At 35.0% G+C, this 23,653-nt stretch overlaps 1 protein-coding gene across 1 annotated transcript in view; it reads left to right on the top strand.

The window, feature by feature from the left end:
• The window catches only part of LOC129235032 (adhesion G-protein coupled receptor G6-like), a 50,641-nt gene extending 27,764 nt beyond the window's left edge, over positions 1–22,877 (top strand). The window contains exons 8-13 of the mRNA XM_054868763.1: positions 2,057–2,159; positions 5,753–5,909; positions 11,147–11,213; positions 18,331–18,483; positions 19,206–19,374; positions 22,755–22,877. Coding sequence (XP_054724738.1) covers positions 2,057–2,159; positions 5,753–5,909; positions 11,147–11,213; positions 18,331–18,483; positions 19,206–19,374; positions 22,755–22,808 — 703 coding nt within the window. The 3' untranslated portion in view covers positions 22,809–22,877. The remainder of the gene's footprint in view (positions 1–2,056; positions 2,160–5,752; positions 5,910–11,146; positions 11,214–18,330; positions 18,484–19,205; positions 19,375–22,754) is intronic.
• Positions 22,878–23,653: the final 776 nt, after the last annotated feature.

The raw sequence follows: 23,653 nt of genomic DNA, 5'->3' as shown, positions 1-23,653 counted from the left end.
AAATACTTTTAAAATTTTGGAAACGACCCCATTACGTTAATTTTAAGATGCATCCAATCATAAGATGCATCCAATCATAGGCACAACACATGTACAGAAACAGTCTTAAGCTTGAGCAATCGCTAGAGCAATGATTGATTATTTAAACCTCTGTGCTGAACAACTTTAAAACGTGTTTTTGATGAAGTAAAATGCATTAAAAACAACTTTGACATTCAATCTTTTAAAAGATTAAAGGTATGATTTCATAAAATATTTCTTTAAGAATTTATGCTGCTTGAAAAATATTTATTGCTGGATATCCCGTAAATTTTAAACGAAAATTCTTTTTGAAGCTTAAGTCGTTTTTTTTTTGTTTGAAAGCTTTTGAACTTAAAATAATTTGTGAAGCTTCTAGGAAATAAAAGGATAGTTTTAGAAATGTAAAACTCGCTTAGTTAAAATTCCATTAAAGTATTTGACTTCAGAGAGAAGAATTTACAATTTTTTTCCCTTTTGAGATGGGGTACTGCATTTATTATTTTTTTAAATAAATTTTATTTCAAAAGTTAAGCTTCTTTTGCACACCGTTAATGGATAAAATATTTGCGTAAAACTGCTTTTAATAATTGGAAGCAACTGCTCAGCATGTTCTAAACATCGGAATCAGAAAAGTTACTTTAAAAACGTAGTTTAAAAAAAAGTGTGCTAATATTTTTTTAAGCAATGGTTTCTATTTTATACGTGTTAGAGAAATTTAAACCGGAAGCGAGGATATGCTGAATAAGTATAAAGAAGATGTATTAAAACTTCATACGAGGCGTGTTTTTTAAGTAAGGTTCGTTTAAAAAAAAAAAAAAAAAGAACGATTACAGATAGAGCAAAGAAATTTATTGCACAAAAATCTACCACACTTACGTTATTTTTCGACATTGCTCCCGTGATTTTCCAAGCATTTGTCATAGCGTGGTACAGGTTTTTGTATACCAATTCGTGCAAAGTTGCCGCCTGTGTAGTCAACCTGTGTAGTCTCTTACAAGGCTTTGGCTGGGACGTTTTTGAACATCCGCTATGTTGTTTTTTTGTGCCTTGTCTGCTGTTTCACTGTGCACAGTATACTGTCTCACTGTACTCGACTCCGTGGGGTTCAGTTAGACAAAATTTTACCTTTCCATTTTTTTTACTATCTCTCAAATTTGAATAGTAATGAGATGTTTTGTGTCTCAAATGTTTGTATACTTAAGCTGCACAACAAATCCTTCTTAAAAATTTTCTTATAGAATCCAAATTTCTTGAATTTTATAATTTTCGTCTAAATCTGCGCACCCTCCCTTACATTCTGTTCTGAGGGGAAGTCGAGGGAGCAGAGTTAGCGTTTGAACGTTTTCGTTTGAAAGATAGCTTCGTTTGCTAATTGGCTATGTTACGGTAGCGTGTTCGCAAGCGAGTTGGGCTTATAAACCAAAGAGTTGTGTCATTTGTTACATTTTAAAGTTACTGTAAGTGTAACTTAATGTCATTTTTGTTTATTTGTCGAAATATTTTAAATTATATGCATTTTTTAAAGTTTTTTTAAAAGGTGTGTACGCATTTTAGTTAAAGAATGATTACTTTACAAAGGGGAAGGGGAGATTTCATTATTCAAATAATTTCCTTTAAATTAGTACGGGCATCGCCCTGCAGGTACAGTAGAAAAGAAATAATCTAAAATGCCAGATCTTGCGTTTAGCTATAGATTATTGTTGAAAAACATATTAGTTCAATAATTTAAACGATATGAAATATTATCTGGTTGCAATATTGATGTATTTGAAAATAATTGTTTTCTAGCTAATAATTCAAAATTTATCCTTAAACGGATGCCATTATATAATAACATAAAATGGCAGAAAAACAATAATTAAAACATTTTTGTTTCCCTTTTCTTGGCAGGAAATATCTTGAAAAAATTTACTCACTTTAACTACAGATAATTCTTTTCATTAGAAATTTAAGTTCCCACAACTTCCCTTGATGTTTTTTAAATTATTTGATGATATCAAAACTAGGTAATATTTATTTTGTATTCAATTTCTAGGATTTTTACTGTGGACAGAGTAATTCAAATGAACATGGAATTTGCTCTGTTGATAGCTCATTTATTTCTGCTGTTTCCTAATGACATATCCACTGATAATCCCGTGAGTGTTTTTTATTGTTTTTTAGTTTATCAGTAAGCTCATTGAACTTATTTTCTTGATATAACTCCGCCTAAATGTTTGAAATAATTCTCCTTAATGTTATTTGAATGTTAAAATTTTTGCATATACTTATTTTGTAGTGAGTTGATTTAAGTGGAATATCTGTTTACATGATTCGGGTAGACCGGGACACGTTTACGCATGGGGCACGTTTACGCAATGATCTTTTTTCAAAACGAATTATAACTGGAGAGCCAACATTCGTAACAGATTGATGCTACTCCCTAGCAAATATTCTCACAAATTTTTGAGCATTAGTCGAGAAGAATTTCATCCTTTTTTTTGGGAATTGTATTTGTATGAACTGAAATGTTATTAATTTTTTTTGCACGTTAAAAATAAATTAAAACTTGGCGACGGGCCAAGTTTATGCGTTGAACGTCGGAGCACCTATACAATTGTTCTTACTGCGTCTTACTTGAACGTGCCTCTTACATTTACTGAGTCAAATATTTTTAGTATTTTCCGGCATTTAATTTTGAGAATTACCACTTTATTTTTAATTAAGTAACACATTCGTATCTTATAGCTTACAATCATATAGTGTTGTCTTCATGCCCCTTCAGTTTCAACTTTATACACTACTAGCAGTACCCGCAAGGCGATGTCCGTGCTAAATTAATGGAAGTCCGTTGAATTAAAAAAAATTGACTCCCCCTTCAACCTCTGATGTGAAATCATCATTTTTCTTGGTATAAAATACGTACACACCTTTTCAGAAAAAAAAACTATTAAAAGTTTCTTTGGAATTTAAAACTTTTCGTCAAATCATTAAATTAGACTTACAGTTTTTTTGAAACTTTATTTCGCAAGTCAAGCGACTTTTACTGCAATTTAAAATATTTCGCCAAATAAACAAAAAGAGACATCAAATAATATCTTTCAAATGTAAAAATAATTCCGCAATTATACTGTTTATCGCCAAACTCGCCCAGCAACCACGCTATCATAATCCATCCGTTTAACGAAAAAAGAAAAGAAAACATCCCGTGGAACATTCGAAATCATCGTCGGAAAAAAAGAACAAAATGTCGTACATTTCACTCGGATAAAAACTAATCTGAAGTTTCTTTTCTTTCAAAACAAATCGCCAAAACAATGAGTTACATTTACGATTTCTTTAAAAAATAATCCTAGACTGAACTGCTCCACGCCAAGCGACCACGCTACCGGAATCCAGCCCTTTTGCGAGTGAAATGGATGTTTTTTCTTTGGCAATAATAAACTTTTCGCCAAACAAACAAAAAAGTATAAAATCACATCAACAGTAGCTTTCAAATATTTATATATCAAGAGTTGCGTTGCCTAGTTTTGCACGGTCTACCTTGAGAATAAAACTTGTGTCAAGTGACATATATTCAACAATCAGGCTTAAATAAAAGAAAAAAAAAACACCATGCAAAATTAAGGTTTCTTTAAATGTTTTACAGCTTGAGAGCTATTTTAATCTAGCTTTTCACTTTTTGTTTAATTACATTTTTTCTTAAATCGTGGATTATTTTACAATTTATGGGATAATTTTAATTGTTTGGTGATTTATCTTTTTCTTGATAGAAGTCTTTGTCTTTTTTAATACCAAGTTTTGTTTAAAAGTTCATTTAAAAAACGAAATAACGCATGTTATCACCAAGCAAAAAAAAAAAAAAAAAAAAAAAAAAAAAAAAAAAAAAAAAAAAACTAAGCCATTCAATATTTTAAATTTGAATGTGTCAGAAGATCTATACAACTTTACTCGATGTCAAATCGCGGATATCCCAAATTTGCCATAGCGAATGCGCATGTTGCGCGCGGATTAAACTCATTAAAAGTCTTGCTTAAATTAATTGCAAAATTTTTTTCAGCTAACAAATTACTGCAAAGCACGGATATCCACACACGTATTTCATATATTTTCAATTCATTATGTGTTGTTTGTGAAAAATCCATTAATTTAGAAAATAAGCAAACCAATAAAAAAGTGCTATTTTTCGCTCTCAATTAAAAAGTTATTTGTGCCGTATTCGTATGCGTACAGTTTCATATAATTTGTCACGTAAAATATTGTAATGGTTTAACCCCAGTTTCGCGACGACATTTAAAATTTCTTCCCTCCATAAATATATCAAAACTGAAAAGCAGGGGGAAGGAAATTTTGTATCGGCAAAACTTTGGGGGGGGGGGGGACAGCATTCTAATCTCATTCATTAATTTGTTTCTCTGCTTAAGTATAAACAAGCAACTTAGAATCTGAAAACAGAAAGCCCAATGAGCTAAGTCTGCGCGCACGCGCAGTCGCTGTGGCAAATTTGTGATATCCGCGATTTAACGTCTAGTTGCAACTGTTGGATATGTTTTAGTGCTGATTGAATTTCATTTCCTAAGACAACTTTGGAATAACTGTTAGATCTGTTCTAACCTTGCAATTGCAGTCCAAGATAAACAAACCCTATGAGCTAAGAGTATGTACATAAGAATTTAGGGAAAATTAGTGATTTTCAAACTTCAATTACTCCGGCCCATGATGTCCCTGGGAGATGAATTTTTGTATATGTACTCAATGGCCCCCCAAGAATATGTATACAAAAAATCATTGCCGTAGCCCCCCGGGGGGCTTAGATAGAACCCCGAGAAGGTACAATTTTGAGGGTAAAAACGAGGGGTGAAGGGGAGGGGGTCAAATGGCACAAAAGGCACATCAGTAGGGCACAAGGAATGTGTGTGCGAAATTTCAGCTTGATTCCTTTTTTCGTCTGGGCTGTAGCCCTGTCAAAGAAAGCGAAAACTTTTTTGAACAGCGATTTTATAACTTTAATACCTCCTCCCCCTGATGGTCCAGGGGATTGTATTTTGGTTCACGGCGTCAGGGGCGACTAGAGATTGAGTGTACTAAAAATCAACTCCGGGGGTTTTCATGGGGCTGAGATACAGAGGGGTGAAAAACTCAAAAAACTCCAACTTATTCTGTCGTGTAATCTTGTTCTTGGTCGCTTTTATTTTCTTTCGTCTTTGGCGGTGGATTTGCTTCTGTTGGCTGCTGACGTTTGGTTTCCTTGGCGGGGCGGGACGCTCCCGCATCCCGTGATCTAGAGAAGATATGATTTCGGCACAGTGCTTGATAAAAAAAAATAAAGAAAATTTTAATTACGGAATATAATTTTGCAATATATTTATAACAGATTTATTTTCGATTTTTGCTTGGAGATCGGCACAAAATTGTAATTTCCTTTACAAATGCATAACTGCTGATAACTTTTTATTTTTTAGAAACTTTTGTTTTACTCTTCTGAAAAGCTTTCAAAAGCATTGTTTCTCTAGTGGTTGCAACAGATTTGACCAATGAAAACTCAGTTAATCATGCAAGAAGTTCACACTGAAAAATGTTGAGTGTACATCCATTTAATCAAAGTGTTTTTGAAGAATTTTCAAACTGCAGAGTTGCCTTCTCGTAGCTTAAGAATTCAAATTACGTTTGTTTTAATAAAATAATAGTTGCAATAATTATTCTATTCAATTTCATCATTTTTGTAAATTAATAGCTATAACATATTTTTCAGGATCTGTGTCAAGTTGTATCGATTGCACTGCATTTCTTTTTCACGGCATGCTTTATGTTCATGCTCTTAGAAGCGCTTCACGTCTACAGCATGGTGGCATTCGTGGTTTCTAGAAATGGACTTCTAAGCAGATTCCAAAACATGCTAGTAGGTTGGGGTGAGTACGATTTCGAAAATCTTCTGTGTTATTTCTTTTTTTCATAATAACTTAAGTGTTCTTACTTACTATTGGAAAAATCAATACCCAATTCACAAGAATACGTAATCGCTGGAAGAATCAGCTGATATCTAGAATTAACAGGCAATGTGAGGCAGTTTTTGGACTAATGCTACTTCCATGCTCTAGAAGCGCTTCTCTCCGCCAGCATGACGGCATTCCTGATGCTTAGAAACGGACTTCGAAGCCGATTCTAAAGCTTTTTACACTCTGATTTATATCTGTAAGCACCAAAAATGGTTATAAAAGGAAAACTATTGATACGCAAACACATTTTCACACGTAGTTGGCTAGAAAAAGCTACAACACTACGAAAAATAACAGAGGATGAAAAGAGTTAGTCTTCAAGTTAGTAGCATGAGCCGTAATGACTAACTCTTGCTGAAAATGCTTAATTACGATCATTTATCATTAGGATGTTTGACCACCTCTACTGAAGATTCAAACACATTTTCAGAAGTTTCTAGTTAAGAGAGGAAGAACTTAGCAGTGAACAAGAGTAACATGCAACGAAACGAACGAAACAGCAAAGTTGCTATTTCGTTTCAGTAGTTCTGCTGGTACAAGTTTCTTTTTATATCTATCTGCATTACACATTTGTGTGCAAATATTTTACCATGGAACTGCCTTTGAATTTCCCTGGAACAAATTTGAATAGACAGATATTGGTCATTTAGAGATTTCTCAAAAATCTCCCTAATCAGAGCCTCAAAGACGAGCAGGTAGGAAATCTCCTGTTTCTGTACGTGTGAAACACATGTTAATAAGACGAAATCGCTCCAAAAAACAAACATATGAAACATTTGATGGGGATTCAAGTTACGATGCAGTTCTCGAACTGTTCAACATGTTTTACAAAAAGAGAGTTTCATGATGTGAGACTACAGTAGACCCTCGTTTTACAGGGGTTTATTTTACGCGGTTTCGATTATACGTGGTTTAAGATTTGAGACCTTTATTTTATTTTATGCGGATGAGTTTCGGTTTTACGTGGATGCGGCAGTCCAAAAAAGATAAAATTTTCCCCTTTTTAAAAATCCAAACTCTTAAAGATTGCAGATTACACATAATAAACTGCATTTTGGCGTGCTAATAATCGAGCTTTGGACACGGAGACATTTTATGTAATTGGTTCCAAAGCTCTTTCCAGAAGTTAAGTTATTAAGCTCACACAGTTCATTCAGAACTCACTGGAAGAGCTTTTAGGAGAGACAAAGGCGACCAAAACCAACGAGGATACCGACATCGGTGACACACAACCAAAAACGTTTACATTGAAAATTTTGAGTCATTCCTAGACAATAGAAATGGTCTTTCTGATTTGTTAGTGAAGGAAGATTCTATCATGGAAATGACGCAAGTGGTCATGGATACGTTAATGCTCTGCAAAGAATTACAGATAAAAATCCTTAATGACTGCCAAAAGACTATCATGACCAGCTCCTCTTTATAAACAGAAAACGAAATTAATTTATGTTTTCTTTATGCATTTTGTGCATAAAAATCAATATAAGTACACATTAAATTTATTATACAAGTAGTCATCACTAAAATGAAGTAGTTTGTTTTTCATCTACGGAACCTAATCCTTATTTTAACACTACTATTAAGTCTGAATTTACACAGTTTCGATTTACGCGGCATATCCGTGGATCGTAACCCCGGCATAAAAAGAGGGTCTACTGTAATGTCATGACCGATTCTTAAAAAAGTTCATAAGAGATCAAGGTTTTTAGAGTGCCAAAAATGCGTTTTTATGGATAAAACGTGGGATAATGAAATTGTTTCTGATTAAAAGAGGTTTCATTAGAAACGACTAGATGGATTTTGCTATTCCTGGTCTGTGAAGGAAAAAACATCTCAAAGGGTACGTTCGGAGGTGGCTCAGTAATGGTCCGAGGAAGTTTCGCAACGAACGGAAACTATACCAACATTTTTTGTGCAGGGCAGAATGAATTCAGAGAGTAATGTTGAAGTACTGAGTAATATTTTTTTTAAACAGAAAACGCCGTTAGTTACGAGTTTAAGCAGTTTGTTCCAGAAGGACAATGCCTAATTACATGTTTCTCAAACTTCCGAATAAATTCTTTGCGTTTATTTCCGGAAATTACTATACTGAACGGACATAAGGCTTGATCTTTTATGATTAATGGAAACTTTGTGAGACATTTTGGCACGTGAAGAATGAAAAAATGATATTCAATATCGAAACAAGCAAAAACTCACTGTCTCTATCGAAAAAGCCAGGATAAAAAATTTCAAGAATGTTTTTGAACTTCCATGACAACAAGACTGATAAAAGATACTGAAAAAAAGGGGGGTATTATTGATTACTAGGAGTTTTCAGGGAGAAACGCTAGTTGTCTTTATAATTATGTCCAGTTTTAACAATGACATTTTTTTTATTAATCACGGTAAAACATTCACATCTTGTATTTTTAAATGTTCTGCTACCCACAATGATTTCTAGCATGAAAAGGCAATTGGTGTAAACATTTCACGGAAATATTTCTGCAATATTTTTTTTTACTGTGCAATTTTCTGGTGTCTTTATGAATCTGACCGCCATTGTATTCTAAAACTTCCCACTAGAAATTCCCTATTTGGATAAGGATATACGTTTCAAAAAAATTCTGTTGGAATAAAGGCTACAGTTTTCAAATAGCGTTAACAATCCCGCTGAAAAGCTCTATCTGGATAGGGAAAATAGTTCCCCTCCCCTCGGAATAAGAATTTTTTAAAAAATAACATCAACATTTGTTTTAGATCCCAGAAGAATTGTAACAGCTTCAAAAAGTTCCCTTTGGAACAAGTTCTCCAAAAGTCTTCACTCGAATATTCACGTCAGTCCCTCAAAATCCCATCGGCATCAACCATTCTGAAACAACGTTAACGGCACATCGAAAAGTCTCTATTAGATTAAATTTAGCAGGAAAAGTCTTCATTAATGCAGCTAAGATCCTTGATATTATGTTCCTTGATCCTAAGATTATCTTCTGCAGGAAGTAAGGAAATAAAAATAGCCGAAAAATAAAAGCATTGCTTAACAATGACCGTGATCAACTATGAACTTTCAATTGAATGGTTACCGACATTTTGGCATGAAATTTGTTAAAAGCTGTTATAATTCACGTTCTAATTACCTTGGAACATTGGAACAATTTTTATCTGATGCAGAAAAATCAGGGGTTTCTCTATAGATATTTAATTCCTATTTGTGCGAGTATTTTTTAACTCCAAATTAGGGAATTTATGTAAACATTGTAATTTAAATTGAAATAAAAAAAAAGAACCACCAATGAAATTTTTTCAAACCGGTCTACAAACCTTCCCAGTACTAATAAGTACAGACTGAAATTTTCAGCCAAATCTGCGCTGTATTTTCTGAGTTTTGCGCCAACATACATATTTACCAGCATCTATTTTTAAAATTTTTTCTTCATAATGTCCTCTTGTCTTTAAAACTTTCTTCGTTACTATGATTCCCCTAATTTGTTTGAATTTGCATTTTAATAAAAATCATTAATTTCTTTATTGTGTACTTATTCTTAAATATAATGCAATGGTTTTTACTTTCTTTCTCAATGATATACATGATATATCGTCGCCTCAGAGCAACAGTAAGATATCTAATCCAAGAAATAAAAATGAGATATTTTACTGTTGCTCTGAAGCGACATATATACAATATACTTTTCTACATTTCAAATACTTGATTTATTTTGAAAATCGGATATCGATATCTTTCTGTGAATGTAGAAGGCTCTTGACATGGCATCTGTGCTACTGAGCATTTTTAAAGCATCCAAAAAAAGGAAATGCACATTGTTTTCAAAGTAATAGCCATAAAAAAACGTTAATTTCGAGTTCCAAGTAGTATGTAGTAAAATTATCTTTGATCTTAATTTTACTGATCGGAATACTGATAATTCGGTTTTCTTATTTTTGTCGTTTTATTGTTTACTTCAATGTTAAAAAAAAGTACACATTATTGCATTAACCTTTAATCAATCAGCTTGCAATTGAGATACTTAAAACATATATTCTTTCTGTGTACTCTTTTTTTTCTGAATGTGCGATAGACTCTCTTAACCGGTATTCATTGGACCAGATATTTATTTAAATCGGTTTCATCGATCCTGTGTCAATGAACAAGATTTTTTTTTTAACTTGTATAATATTCTGACTTTCGAAAAAACTACTCCATTTATTGGGAAACAGTAGTTCCTTGTAGCGGTATGCATGGCAGTTTCCTTTTTTACGGAACAGTTCTTTCACTGAACTTGTTTAATTTGCTTAAATCATAAATCTCCCTAAAATAAGAAAAAAATGCATTAGATGACGTCATTTTAGTTTTACGTTTTCGTGTTCAGAGAAGGTGTCTCAGTGAGGAGACTATTTCGTTTCGGCACAGTGGGAGAAGCTCCGCGAAAACCTGTTACATTCTTCATTGTCCCGTGGTAGGTCTTCACGTTCCTTTTAGCGTAAAAATCTATAGATAATCATGAGTTGTTTGTAGAGTTATGTAAACAAAAATTACAGAAAGCATTTCCAGTCAAAAATTCGATAAATAGCACTCTATAACTCCAATGAAGTTCAGTGTCTCGTCTAATTGATAAGTGACATAGAAATGAAAACCTCTATCATGTAAGCGCCTGGAGAATACTGAGCTCTATCACTAAGCTCCAGCATTGAGCTACAGTACTGCCGTGTGCAGTAAAGGGCAGTAGCTGCAAATTTTTCACTTTTCATTTTTTTGCATTTTTGTCTTTTATTGCGCGTTATCTTTATTGTAAAAGCTCACTTACTTAGTTTCCGCTGAAAAAAATGCGCGAAAAAACATCTAATTCCAATATTTTCCTATTGTTAGTATTAAATCCACAACACATTTCTTCAAGTATCTCTAAAACTCATTTGTGCAGATACTGCCGTTTACCTGCACACGGCAGTAGCTCAATACTGGAGAACAATCCAGATCAGCTATCTGTTCCAATTTTTCCTTATACTCATCCATCCGCTTCAACAAGACTTTAGCCAAACCAGATTAAATCGATCTCAATGAGACTGGTTAAAAAGTGCTTTGTTTTGGAAGTATGTGGTATAGGAATCAGATGAAATATTAACATAAAACCATAAATCATAAAGCAGTGTTTCATATTTCCTTTACATTTTCCTAGGTGTCTCCGTACTTATCATTATTGTAGGTGTTTGCTTTTTCTTGGAATATTACGGAGCAGAATATCAGTAAGTTAGAGATTATGCATTTTTTAAAATTCTCTCAATCAATTAAGGGATTTTAATTCTTTACATTTATTTAACTGTTTAGAAATAGAATACTTACGCTTTGTCTTATTTACTCCAAATGAAGCCTGATTGAATTTATTTCAGCATCAACTAACGGTTATATTGTTGTAATCTTTTTTGAAACACAGTTGATAAAACATACATTTGACGCCACATTTAGACGCCAGACAAATTAAAAGCCGAGCAAGTAAAAAAGTCCTTACTTTTAACTAAAGTAAGTGCTCCAAATAAACCCAAACTAAGGTTGAAGACGTAATATCTCGCTCATTTTACGGTTCAATTAAAAGCAACAGCTTATAGTTTTTTAAAAGCATCATGGTTTTTGTAGCTATAATGTGAGTCCAACAAGCTGTGAATTATTAATTGCGTATTAAGTTAGTTCTTTTGAATTATAATCATACACTCCTGTTTGTGAAAATTGCAACACCAAGAAGGACTTACGCGAGTGAGCTGAAAATTGCAGGAAATGTAAAGTAGGGCATGATATGCAAATGATTAGAATTGCAGACCGGTAGCGCATGCATATGCTGAGCAGCGCCCTCTGAACGGTGGATCGAACCGAATATAAATATACGGCTGTAGCGAGGCGTGTATGATTATCGGTGGTCATATGCTACAGTAAACGTTAACTGAATCTTTACTATGCCTCTTTGACGAAAGAAAGCGAAATTTGAGCAAATTTCGGAGTTTGAACCGGAATTGAAGCGGAATTCGAACCGGGGCAGAATCGTCGACCTCCGTGAAGCTGGATTGTCTTATCGTGCAGTAGCCGCTCGTGTGCAGCGTAACAGCAGCACAGTCATGTGTGTTTGGAAGCAGTGGACGGAAGAGGGTCGGACAGCTCGGGAATCCGGGACTGGACTCCGAAATGTGACATCAGCTCGCGACGACAGACACCTGGTGCGTATGGCGCTGACGAACCGCACAGCTTCTTCTAGACAATTGGCAGCACAGTGGTCAACAGCTACAGGTGTTTCATTGTTTGCTTCATCAATTTGGAGACCTCTGCTGCAGCGTGGGCTGCACCCAAGGATTCCTTTATACAGTCGACGCTCGAACCCAGCCGTAGGTGGGGTCTGGTCTTTGGGGGACCGGGCCCGTCCCTATGCCGGTCCCAAGCCCGGGTAAATGGGGAGGGTTTTACGATGGTGTAGCATCCACGTATGTAAAACGACCACTCTTTACTTGCGTGTGAGCAGATTTGTATCTGCCCAATGGCTATCGAGTGGAACAGTGAGTAGGCAATGGGCACCACCGGAGTCAGGTCCGTACCTGGGTCCACGGTGTCTAGAGTCGTAAGTGGTTTAGATCTCGTTCCCTTATGGGTAAGGGGGCCCCGGCCGAAAGGTCCGTTCTCTGGAAGCCCCAGATGGCATAGCAGAGCGGGGTTCCCTGTTCCGTTCCGTACAGTCGACGCTCGATATAACGACCATCTCCGTCCCAGAGAAAAAGGTCTTTATAACGAGTGGTCGTTATAATAGGTATAATTAAAAAAAATATACACAGTCATCTTGCATGCCCCGTTGTTCCGTGAAAAAATGGTACTTTTTCAAACATTCCAGTTAAATGCCCAAATTGTTTTTATCGTAGGAATTTTTAGAAAAATCGTGTGCAAAATACTATGACAGAACATTATAGAAATTTTAAAGTAGAAAATATAGGGAGGAAAATGTTACACACTTACAAATCTGCTACTACTACTGCTACCACTACATTTTCTGAAGATAAAACCAGAAACAGATGGTTGCCTTTTTAGCAGACGTGATTTTTGCAAAACATTATTTTCCGTTTCAGACATAGGCGATAAATTGTTTTTTTTTTGCTTTTCAATGAAACATTTAAAAGTCTCTCGAGAACCGCAAATCTTAAAAACCGCTAGATTTAAACACCAAACTACCAACACATCTGTCAACTCCCTTTTCTTAGGAACCTGGAAATTTCTCGATTTTTCTTCCCCCCCCCTTTTTTTTGTGCTAGCTGCGGTGAATGGTAATCCACGCGCACCCCCTCTCAAAGTTGGATTTGACATTGAAAACTTCAGGCAGATGTCCGTAAACAATAATCAAGGCCATTTCAAGCTACAAATTTGTTTTATTGGGAAGAACACCCGAAATAGCACCCGCTGAATTCGGTCGTTGTATTGGATTAGACGACACAGAATGGTCGTCATAACGAAGGCAAATTAACGTAGTGTTCATAGGAACAAAGTTGGGACTTTTGGCACTGGTCGTTATAGTGGGACGGTCTTTATAATGTGTGGTCGTTATAATGTGCGTCGACTGTACAGGATTCCTCTCACGCAAAACCATCGCTGCCTGCGGCTACAATGGGCCAATGTGCATAGGAGCTGGCGTGCTGATGATGTGAGCACATCTCTTTCCTGGGAAGTTTTAGAAGATCTTTCACTAAGCGATCACTCATATATTTTAATATCTTTGCACCAGTCAGTTGAAACAATAAAGTTCGTACGTTTCAAATCTAAATATAATGCCTCTATTTTCAAGTCGAAAATAAAACATGATATTTATCCATTTCTTCAATATCTTACGAACACAACTTCAACTACCGAACTGGATATTTTCTTGGAAACTCTTAACCTTAAACTACAATGCTGCGCTAAAGAGAGTTTTAAACTCAAATGCTTCAAAACACAGTCTAATCCGTCTTGGTGGAGTGAAGAACTCACGATTCTCAAAAAGAAGGCTAGAGCTTGTAGACGTAGGTTTCAACGTCAATCCCAGCCAGAGCTGAAAGTCAATTTCCGTACCATATATAGCAAACATCTTTCACTTTATAAGAAAACTATCCAAAAAACTCGCAAAGACGCCTGGAAAACGTTTTGCAGTAACGTGACAACTGCTTATGCAAAACCATACAAAATAGCTTTCAAGACAGTTGTTCTGCCATCAATTCTGCAAGAAAGAATGGGATACAATGACTCTGAAGAAATGTTTTTGAAGTCTCTCTTAAATTATTTCTTCCCACCGGCATCAGATGATATAAGAGCCAATGACCATTCAGTCACTTTACCAGAGTCTCCAGCATTCACATCGCAGGAATTAAATTTTGCTATAAAACAACTGCCAAAACATAAAGCCCCAGGCTATGTCGGCCTTGATTCCTATATTTGGAGTGTTCACTCTGTTTTTCCAGATCTATTGCTGAATTTCTTTAATGCCTGCCTTCAGTTTCAATACTTTCCTAAAGCTCTGAAACAGGGTGTACTTCTTCTATTTCACAAACATGGCAAACCACTTAATTTATTTACGTCATACAGGCCAATCACATCACTTCCCGTTTTATCAAAAATTCTAGAAAAGTTTGTTCTTAACAGATTACAGTACCATCTTTATAGCTGTGGTCTCAATAGTCCTCATCAATTTGGATTCACATCTGGACGCTCTACGGAGAATGCTTTACAAAATCTTTTTGATAAAATTTACAACTGCATAAACAATGACAGTTTGACCCTATTGATTTCAATCGATGTAATTGGAGTCTTTGACAATATAACATGGACATCGATATTGCAGCAACTCCTTCGTTCAAAGTGCGAAAGTGGTGTTTATGAATTATACAAGAGTTTTTTTTATCAGGAAGAAATATTACAATCTTTTCAGGTTCCACTTTGGTTAACGCAACCCGTCCAAAGGATGTTCGCAAGGGTCTTGTAGTGGCCCAGAACTTTGGAACCTTGTTTTAGCACCACTACTTGACATTTCATGGCCTGTAAACGTCCATATACAAGCATTTGCAGATTACATCATCTTAGTAGCATCAGCCTCAAATCGGAATGAACTCGAGTCCTCAGCCGATAAAGCACTTAGAAGACTGCATGATTGACTCCAAGAAAGCCAGTTACAAGCTTGTCCGGAGAAAACAAAATCCCTATTTCTTTCTAAACCTAGAAACTACGTTCGACAGCCCATCGTAAAACTTGGCGACAATTTCATCAAAAGGTACAAAGAGATTGATTATCTTGGAGTCAGACTGGATAAAAAGCTCAGCTGCTTAGCACACTTGTAAAAAATCCATAAAAAATCAATTCTTCTTCTGAGTAAGCTACAATGCATCTCTGAAAAATCTTGGGGAGCAAATATTCAACTACGCAGATTGCTATACCAAACAGTAATAGAACCTTCAATTCTTTATGGAGTCGCAGTATGGGGTCAATTTTTGAAGCAGAAAGATCTGAAGAAAGTAGGAACTATTCAACGTCATTTCCTCCTTGTTGTCTTAGGAGCATGTAACACATCAGCTCATACCACTTTGCATGTTCTTGCGGGTATTCCACCAATTGCTCTTACAGTTCATCGAAAATTAGCTTTGGGAAATATATTTTTCAAGAAAACCACAATTCAAATACCACCAAATAATACTTTCTCATCTAATAACTTTGAAGAAGTCAGCAAAAAATGGACAGAACATCCAAAATTACAGTGTGCAATTCCGTATATTAGTCTAGAAGAATCTAATATTTCAATACTTCATACAGGAATTTTCACGGACGGTTCGAAAATATGTGATGGAACAGCATCAGCATTCACCCACATCTCCAATAATCAGGTTGTCTACGATTGGTCAGCCAAACTAACTGTAAATAATTCAGTTTTTCAAGCTGAACTCCCCATTTTTCACGCTTTACACTATATCGCATCAAAAAATATTATCTCGAGCACTACAATATTCTCAGATAGTATGTCTTCTCTCAAAGCGATAATGGACCCGATGCATACCTCAAAGTTGGTCAGAGACATTCAAACTCTCTGCAGAGAAAACCCAAATATAAAACTAAACTGGATTAGAGCTCATATGGGTCACTTCGGCAATGAAAGAGCCGACTTTTTAGCTAAAACCGCAGCAATGAGTCTTACACATCCATTCGTCTATAAAATTCATCTGCCAAAATCTTTCCTCAAATATCTCCTCTGGTCTGAACTTCTTCAAAACTGGTAGGAAATCTGGGACACTGCAGAAACTGGTCGGAGAGTTCATGATTTCCTGCCAAAAGTAAAACTAAAACAACGCTGCAATCATCCAGTAGAAGTACAATTTCTCAGTGCACATGGACCATTTCCATCGTATCTACACAGATTTAAATTAATTAGCTTACCATTATGTGTATGCAGTCAACCTGGAACTCGTGAACATTACATATTCAACTGTCCTCTAACCAGCTCTTTCCATTGCATTTACAATTCCAACTTTTTTTTCTCCAAAAATATTTCACGCATTCTATCTCATCTAGTTACACGCAAGAATATCCATAAAATGATGTCGCTTCTCATATTTCAAGCAGATGACTTTAAATATCCAACCTAAAAACTTTCAAAACTGCCGTTTACATTGTATTTACCAGTCATCCCAATCTTATTTAGCTTATTCACTTGTATATTAGTTCTTTTTATTTAGTTCTTTTTATTGTTTGTTATCTTATTATTGTTATTGGTTTTTGTAATTATCAAAATTGTTCCAGCGAATGTCGCTCGTGATCTGTTCTGTTCCCCCCAGTCACCACATCCGGTTAAACCCTCACCAGGGTTGGTACGGTGGTGATTGTGGGGGTTTAAATAAATAAATAAATAAATGCCGGTGAATGGCACATTCCGGAGTGCATTAACAAATGCCACAGTGGACGAACACAAAGAGTTATGGTCTGGGATGCCATATCATATCATAGACGATCACAATTGCTACGAATTGTGGGCAATTTGAACAGTACCCGATACATAAACGAAGTTTTACAGCCCCAAGCTATTCCTTTCCTGCAAGGATTGCCAGGGGCTGTATTCCAGCAGGATAATGCCCGTCCACATGTCACCATTGCTGTCAATTCCTACTTTGATTCGCAGCAGGTACAGCTTCTTCCTTGGCATGCATATTCCCAGGATATGTCACCGATTGAACATTTGTGGGATTTCGTTCGGCGGCGTCTTGCTTGCGATCCTCGTCCTGCTGCTTCGAAAGACGAGCTTTGGTTGCGCATACAAACAATATGGAATACTCTTCCGCAGGCAGATATTCAAACTTTGTTTCCCTCCTTGCCGAGTCGTGTAGCAGCTCTTATTGCGGCGCGTGGTGGCCGCACAAAATACTAGGTGCTATCTTTTATTGTTTGTTTGGTTTGAAAATGTAATCATTTACTTGTACCATTACCACTAAAATGTGTATTAAATTTCATTCAACTATGATGCTTTACAAAAAATGAAAAAGTTGACTTTTTCGTTAACTTTTATGGATACCGGAAATTCACAAGTGAGCTGTAAGCAAAACTATCATTTACTTTTCTTACATAGTAATGTCAGTTGCAGCGTTTCTGCATTACAGCATTAAAAAAAAGATATTGGAGCAAACTTTTTGAATAATCATAAATAAACGATGAAAATCTCTATTTTATTCCACCTTTCAGACTTGTTGCAGGATCGAGGATATTATCAATTTCAAGTTTTTTTTTAAAAGTCTTTTCCAATTGCAGCTTTTTCATTTCACATTATTAGAAAAAAAATTGTATATATATATATATATATATATATATATATATATATATATATATATATATATATATATATATATATATATATATATATATATATATATCACTAAGAAACGGTGAAATTCTCTAATTTTTCGAGTTATTCGACTTCCTGCGTTGTCATAATAAAATTATATGTTTAATATGATTTCAATATTTATTTTTTTCTACAAGTCTTAACGTATCGCAATTTTTCCACCCTATAGCAACGTAGAAATAAAAATGTTTTTTTTTTTTTTTTCAGTCCACCCTACATGCATTTTGTCTCCAATCATAAACACAATTCCAATTTCCACTGTCTTTAACTTTTCAAAGTTGAGGACGCCACATTTTGTGCAGTATTTCACTTTTTAGTGTTTAGTGAAGTAATATTAGAAGTAATTAAAATAAATATCAGGTTAAGTGAAAGTTTACAAGTTAGTGATGTTTAATACGACACCTTGATGATGCAACCAACTTACTTTAAAAAATGTTTAACCGATCTCGATAAAAAATAATTATTTTCTCTACTGTTATTCATTTCAGTTGTTGGACACAGATGGATAAACCTCTTTCCTACTTAACATTAGGACCTATCACAGCCATATGCATCCTGAATTTCATTATGCTAGAGGCAGCGGGAAATGCAAATTATAAGCCTCTCAAAATTATCGACCATCGTCAGCTGCTCAGTTGCAAGTGAGGAAATTTCAAATATAGTTATATAGTTAGGATATTAAATGCTATACATATTTCATCAATTTACTGATTTGAATCAGTGCTTTGGGTTCTCGATCTATAAGTTTAAGAGCATTTATTTTTTTCTCCTATCTTGATCAGTAATTTCTTTTTTCGTTTTTTTCATAAAAGAACTATTTGTAATTTCTATTCCAGGGGTATCCAAACTTTTTCCATTCACGTCATTCTTTAAAAAAGTAGAAATTTTTCACGACACCCTAGCTTATCTCTAGTATATATGCAATATTTACAGTATGGACACTTCACCTCTCCTTTTGGTTCTCCGGTTTGCCATGGCACCCACTTTGAGAACCCCAGCTCGATAATATAATGAAATTTAATACTATGAACGAATTTTTTGTGCTTTCGACCCAATATAACAGTTTTATGTAGTTTAAACGCTAATATATAGTAAATTAGAGAAAATGAAGCAAAAACATGACTAAGTAAAATAGAAAATGTAGAAATCTTTAGTCTGCAGATTTTCATCGATGACAATCTTAATAAGTGTTACAAATAACTAAAGATTTTTTTAGATCAAGATGAATTATTCTCAGATTTAAAGATGATTGTTAAAAAAAAATATATGAGATTTTTGTCGTGAGGACTTTTTACTGTTTTTACTTAAGAGCTATTACTAATTGTACTTCAATAAGATTTTAATTTTTTTCTCTTTGATATAGAATCCATCAGCGATCAAACCTAATTTTAATGCCTCTAATATTTGCATCATTCGTTATTGGAATGGTCTCAGATTATGAGCAAAATCTGGCTCTCTACAGTGTCTTCTCCATTTTGAATACTGTAATTGGAGTACTGGTATTTCTCTTCCACTGTTTAGGAAACGATCAGGTAAGAAGTGCTATATTAGTCTCACACACCGTTTCATATTTTCTTTTCTAGTATTCTTTAGTGGAAAAACAAAAAATATACTATAGGTTTTATATATGTAGTGCCGCGTAGAATTTTAAATTGTTGAGAAACTTTTGTTTATATAATATTAATTCGTATGAGTTACATAAATAAGATGAGTCTTTACGCATAACGTGAAACAAATACTATTCAATGTAATGTAAATTGTCCGTCGTTGTAGATTATTCCAAATTTTCCAGAAATGTGCAGTACATATGCAGGACATCCAATTAAATGTACTGTTTGCATTTAAGGATAAAAACCCATGAGTCGACAAAGGCAACACAAAATTTAGAATATTTATAAAAATCTACTGATTCAAAAACTTGGATTAATGTGTATAATTTGTATGTTTTAACTTTTTTGCTCTCACGTTGACATAAGTTTGTATCAAGAAGATTCACTATCATTCTAAATGCTTAAGTTCCAAACAAAATTCTACCTCTATTACGATACATGCATTGATATACCCTCTAAGACATAAAAAGGACGCACCAAGATGGAATTATCCTAATCACATGAAATTTGGTTTGCAAATACCTTACGACATAACATGCAAATGTTTTAATTTTGAAGACCAATGAAAGCATAGGGGGCGCTACAGAGCATCTAGTACACAAGAGCGGAAAAATTTTGTTCCGCATCATCACATCGATGGGAATTTCATTCCGTTCACTTAATTTGACTATAGTTTTGCCTCGTATGCATGTTCGTTTACATTATCAGCAGATGTCAGCATTTGAAAGAGATAGTGCGATTAGCTTATCAGAAGATGCGTAGTCAAATCGAAGATTCGCTCGTTATTTGGATCGGAGTGTTGCGGCTATTCGACGACGTTTGCATGAATGGGTAAACCATGATCGAACACAGCGTCAAGAAGGCAACGGTCATGGTCAAATCAGCTCTTACTGCCCCAGAATCGTTTCCATCAGAGATCCATCGCGATAACAGGACAGTAGTGATCACAAGGACAATTGATAGGTACTCGAGAGAATGAGGACTAAGCTCACGACGCCCTTTAAATTTACTTAATTTAACCCCTGCGCACCGACAAGCTCGTTTGCAGTGGTGCCGCTTTCGTTCAACGTGGAACTTGACTGACTGGAGCACTATTGTTTTCAGTGATGAGTCCCGATGACCAGAGAATGCGTGTCTGGAGGCACCAAAGAGAGCGATGGGATAAACACTTTAATATCGCCCGCCACACTGCCCAACAGCAAAGAGTTATGGTCTGGGGTGCCATTTCTTTTGACAGCCGGACAGCTTTAGTTGTGATCAGTGGCACTGTTACAGCCCGCCCGTTTTTCTGCCATTTTTATCACACCATCCAGTGCACGCTTATCAACAAGATACTGCCCGACCACATACGGCAAGAGTTTCAACTGATTACCTACGATCTGTCCAAACTTGTCCATGGCCAGCAAGATAACATGATCTGTCTCCAATCGAACATGTTTGGGCTGTGATGTCCAGGCTACTTCGACCATCTGAGAATGTGGTTGACTTAACACAGCAATTTGAGAGTGTGGCAAGAAATTCCACAAGAAGAGATTCGTGAACTTTATCGGTCAAACATCATACTGAATTTTTTGTTATACGTAGCCGTAAAACATGCAGTTTGTTTGAAATTTTGATCGTTTTTTTGTTGCACGTGAATATTACATCTACCAAATTTCATGTAATTTGGACAACTCCTTCTTGGTTTTTCATTTTTTTATGTCTTAATGTATCTATCAACTTTAATTGACTCTGCACACCAGAAACTTACAAAGAACATTATGGTGACAATTATAAAAAGACTTCATCTGAAAAGCTTTTGCATATTTTACCATTAACCCCTTCAGTTCTTCTTAGATTTTGAAAACATATTTTAACCCTCCTCCCTTGAACCCAGTTAAAAGTTGTTGGTCTTATTAATTACACTGGTAAACAAAGGTTTTGTTACATTAAACATTTCAAGTGTTCCTAGGGTAATTTTTGACGCTGATTTCAAATATCCACATAGAATTTTTCCATCACCCACAGTTTTTGTGTATCATTTATCCAATACAACAATTCCTTTTAATTGTCCCACGACATAATAAAATATAATAATGTAACTAACACTGTAATTATTGGATTATTCGAAAGGTTAAAACATGATCGAAGATTTAAAATACAGGACGTGGGTTACAGTGCTTTATTTACCATGTACAAGAAATGTAGCTAAAACTACTGCACGTTTATCAGGGGTGACCACCTAGGAAGGGGGAGAGGGTTATGGCGCATACTGCACCATTAAAATTGGTTTGATGGGATTCTTTTCGTTTTTTGGATAGGGCTCTTGCTTTGGAGGGGGGGGGGGGAGGAGCTTCGCAGTTTTTAGGGGGAGGGTGCCCTTGCTGTTAGGGGGTGGTAAGCACTCCTGCGTTTATTGTGGAATATTTCAAGAAACATTGTAATTTCAATTACTCCAAGTAATCAATACTAAGTTAAATTAAATGTACATCTTTGTGCATAAAAAGTCGAATAAAAAATAACAACGACAAAAAGAACAAATCGCTGATCACTGCAGACACAAGCATCAGTTCAAGTTTATTGTTTTTATTTGTTCTCACTATTAGATTGGATTAGATGGTGCAATGTAGCATACCGCGTAGTGGAATTCCATTTGAGCACTTAGCCATTTACAGGATATTTGCGTCTGACCCTTTAAAAAGAAAATTTTATTCACTTGATGAAACATCTAATGTTGCAACAACATTTAGCTTTCTTTAAGGTGGACATGATCTTTGTTGATAAAATGATAACCCACCTGATTAATCTTCATCGACATAATATGTATGCTTATTTTTTTTTAGAAAGAAATACTTTAGTGCTAAGAGATTCGCAAGGGTCCATTTCTAAATGTAGGTGACTTAAGGAAAATAAAATATGCTTTAATAAAAGGAATTGAAACACTTTGAGCTACATAAAATTTCTTTATAACCACTTTGCCTTAGAACGACTGTCAATCAAATTTGTTTTGAAGCATTAAATTTTAGATTAGAAGAAATACTTGCTAAGTACTACGAACATTAAAAAAATATTTAAAATATTTTTTGTTGGTTAACTCTACTCTATTTGAAATTATCGTTGATATGCTTCAGATTTGTGAAATAACTTGTTCATTCAACTAGTATATGTCACTAAATCAAATTCATTTAAGCTAAAAAGAAATCTCATACGTTGAGAGAGATTTTTAACCGTAGTGATTTTGTTTTTCTTGTGTCATAAAATCCACTATAATTTAATAATTTACATTTATATTTGATAAAATGCTCATTTGCGCTTTTTTGTAGGTTAGACAGAAAGTGAAGAATATGTTCAAGTGTTGTTTTAGGCAAGATAATTGAAAAAGCAGTCGACACGTTGAAATCGTTAATTATTCTTGCCTGATTTCTTTTATTTTTCAATAAAGTCTAGTGTGCATCACTTCTTACTTTTGTTATTGAATTCCTTTTTCGTTCAAACAACGATGTTTCGTACACTAAAATTGTATTTCAGAGACTGCACAAACATATATTCTTTTCGAAGTGCCAATCTTTCTCATAGCACCCATTTTTTACGTTGGAGTTACTCAAAGTAAGTTCAGGTATCGACTGGCAAGGGTTAGCGTTGATCTTTTTATGAAACGATTAAAATTGTATTTTTCATTCAAATATCACAATTATTATGCATTTTGATTAAAATATTGCTGTTTATAATTACTTAGTTGCATTTTCGCCAATTGCTACATATCAAAACAGTCTGCAACACAAAAGGAATGAGCTAGGTCACGGTTTTGTTCCAAATAGTACATGATTATTTGGAGAGATCATAATATTTTGGTATCAATTCCTTTTTATTTACGCATTGAACTGGAAAAAACCCAGAAAAAATATAGTAGGCCGCTTGATGGATGTGCGATTTGCTTGAAATGGATATGTCTAATAACGTAGCACGTGCGTAGCTTAATGAAGTACTAGTACAGTAAAATTAGGCCAAAAAATGGCCAAACCCAAACATCCAAAAAAAAAAAGTGAAACCTGTTGCAAATTACTTCTTACCCTTCCAGCAAGAAGGAGTAAAAAGTCCCAGCACTTTGCGCGTCGGGTTTTGGGGGGAAGGGGGGGGGGGCGAAATAATCCTCTATTTAAATAATTTCTATTACTTAAAAAAAAATTCTCAAACCTCGCAGAAACCACTCTATAATAGTAAA

The sequence above is a fragment of the Uloborus diversus genome, chromosome 1, assembly GCF_026930045.1.
Source record: "Uloborus diversus isolate 005 chromosome 1, Udiv.v.3.1, whole genome shotgun sequence".
Lineage (NCBI taxonomy): Eukaryota > Metazoa > Arthropoda > Arachnida > Araneae > Uloboridae > Uloborus > Uloborus diversus.
The sequence above is the reverse complement of the archived record's forward strand: the minus strand, read 5'-3'. Positions and strand labels throughout refer to the sequence as shown.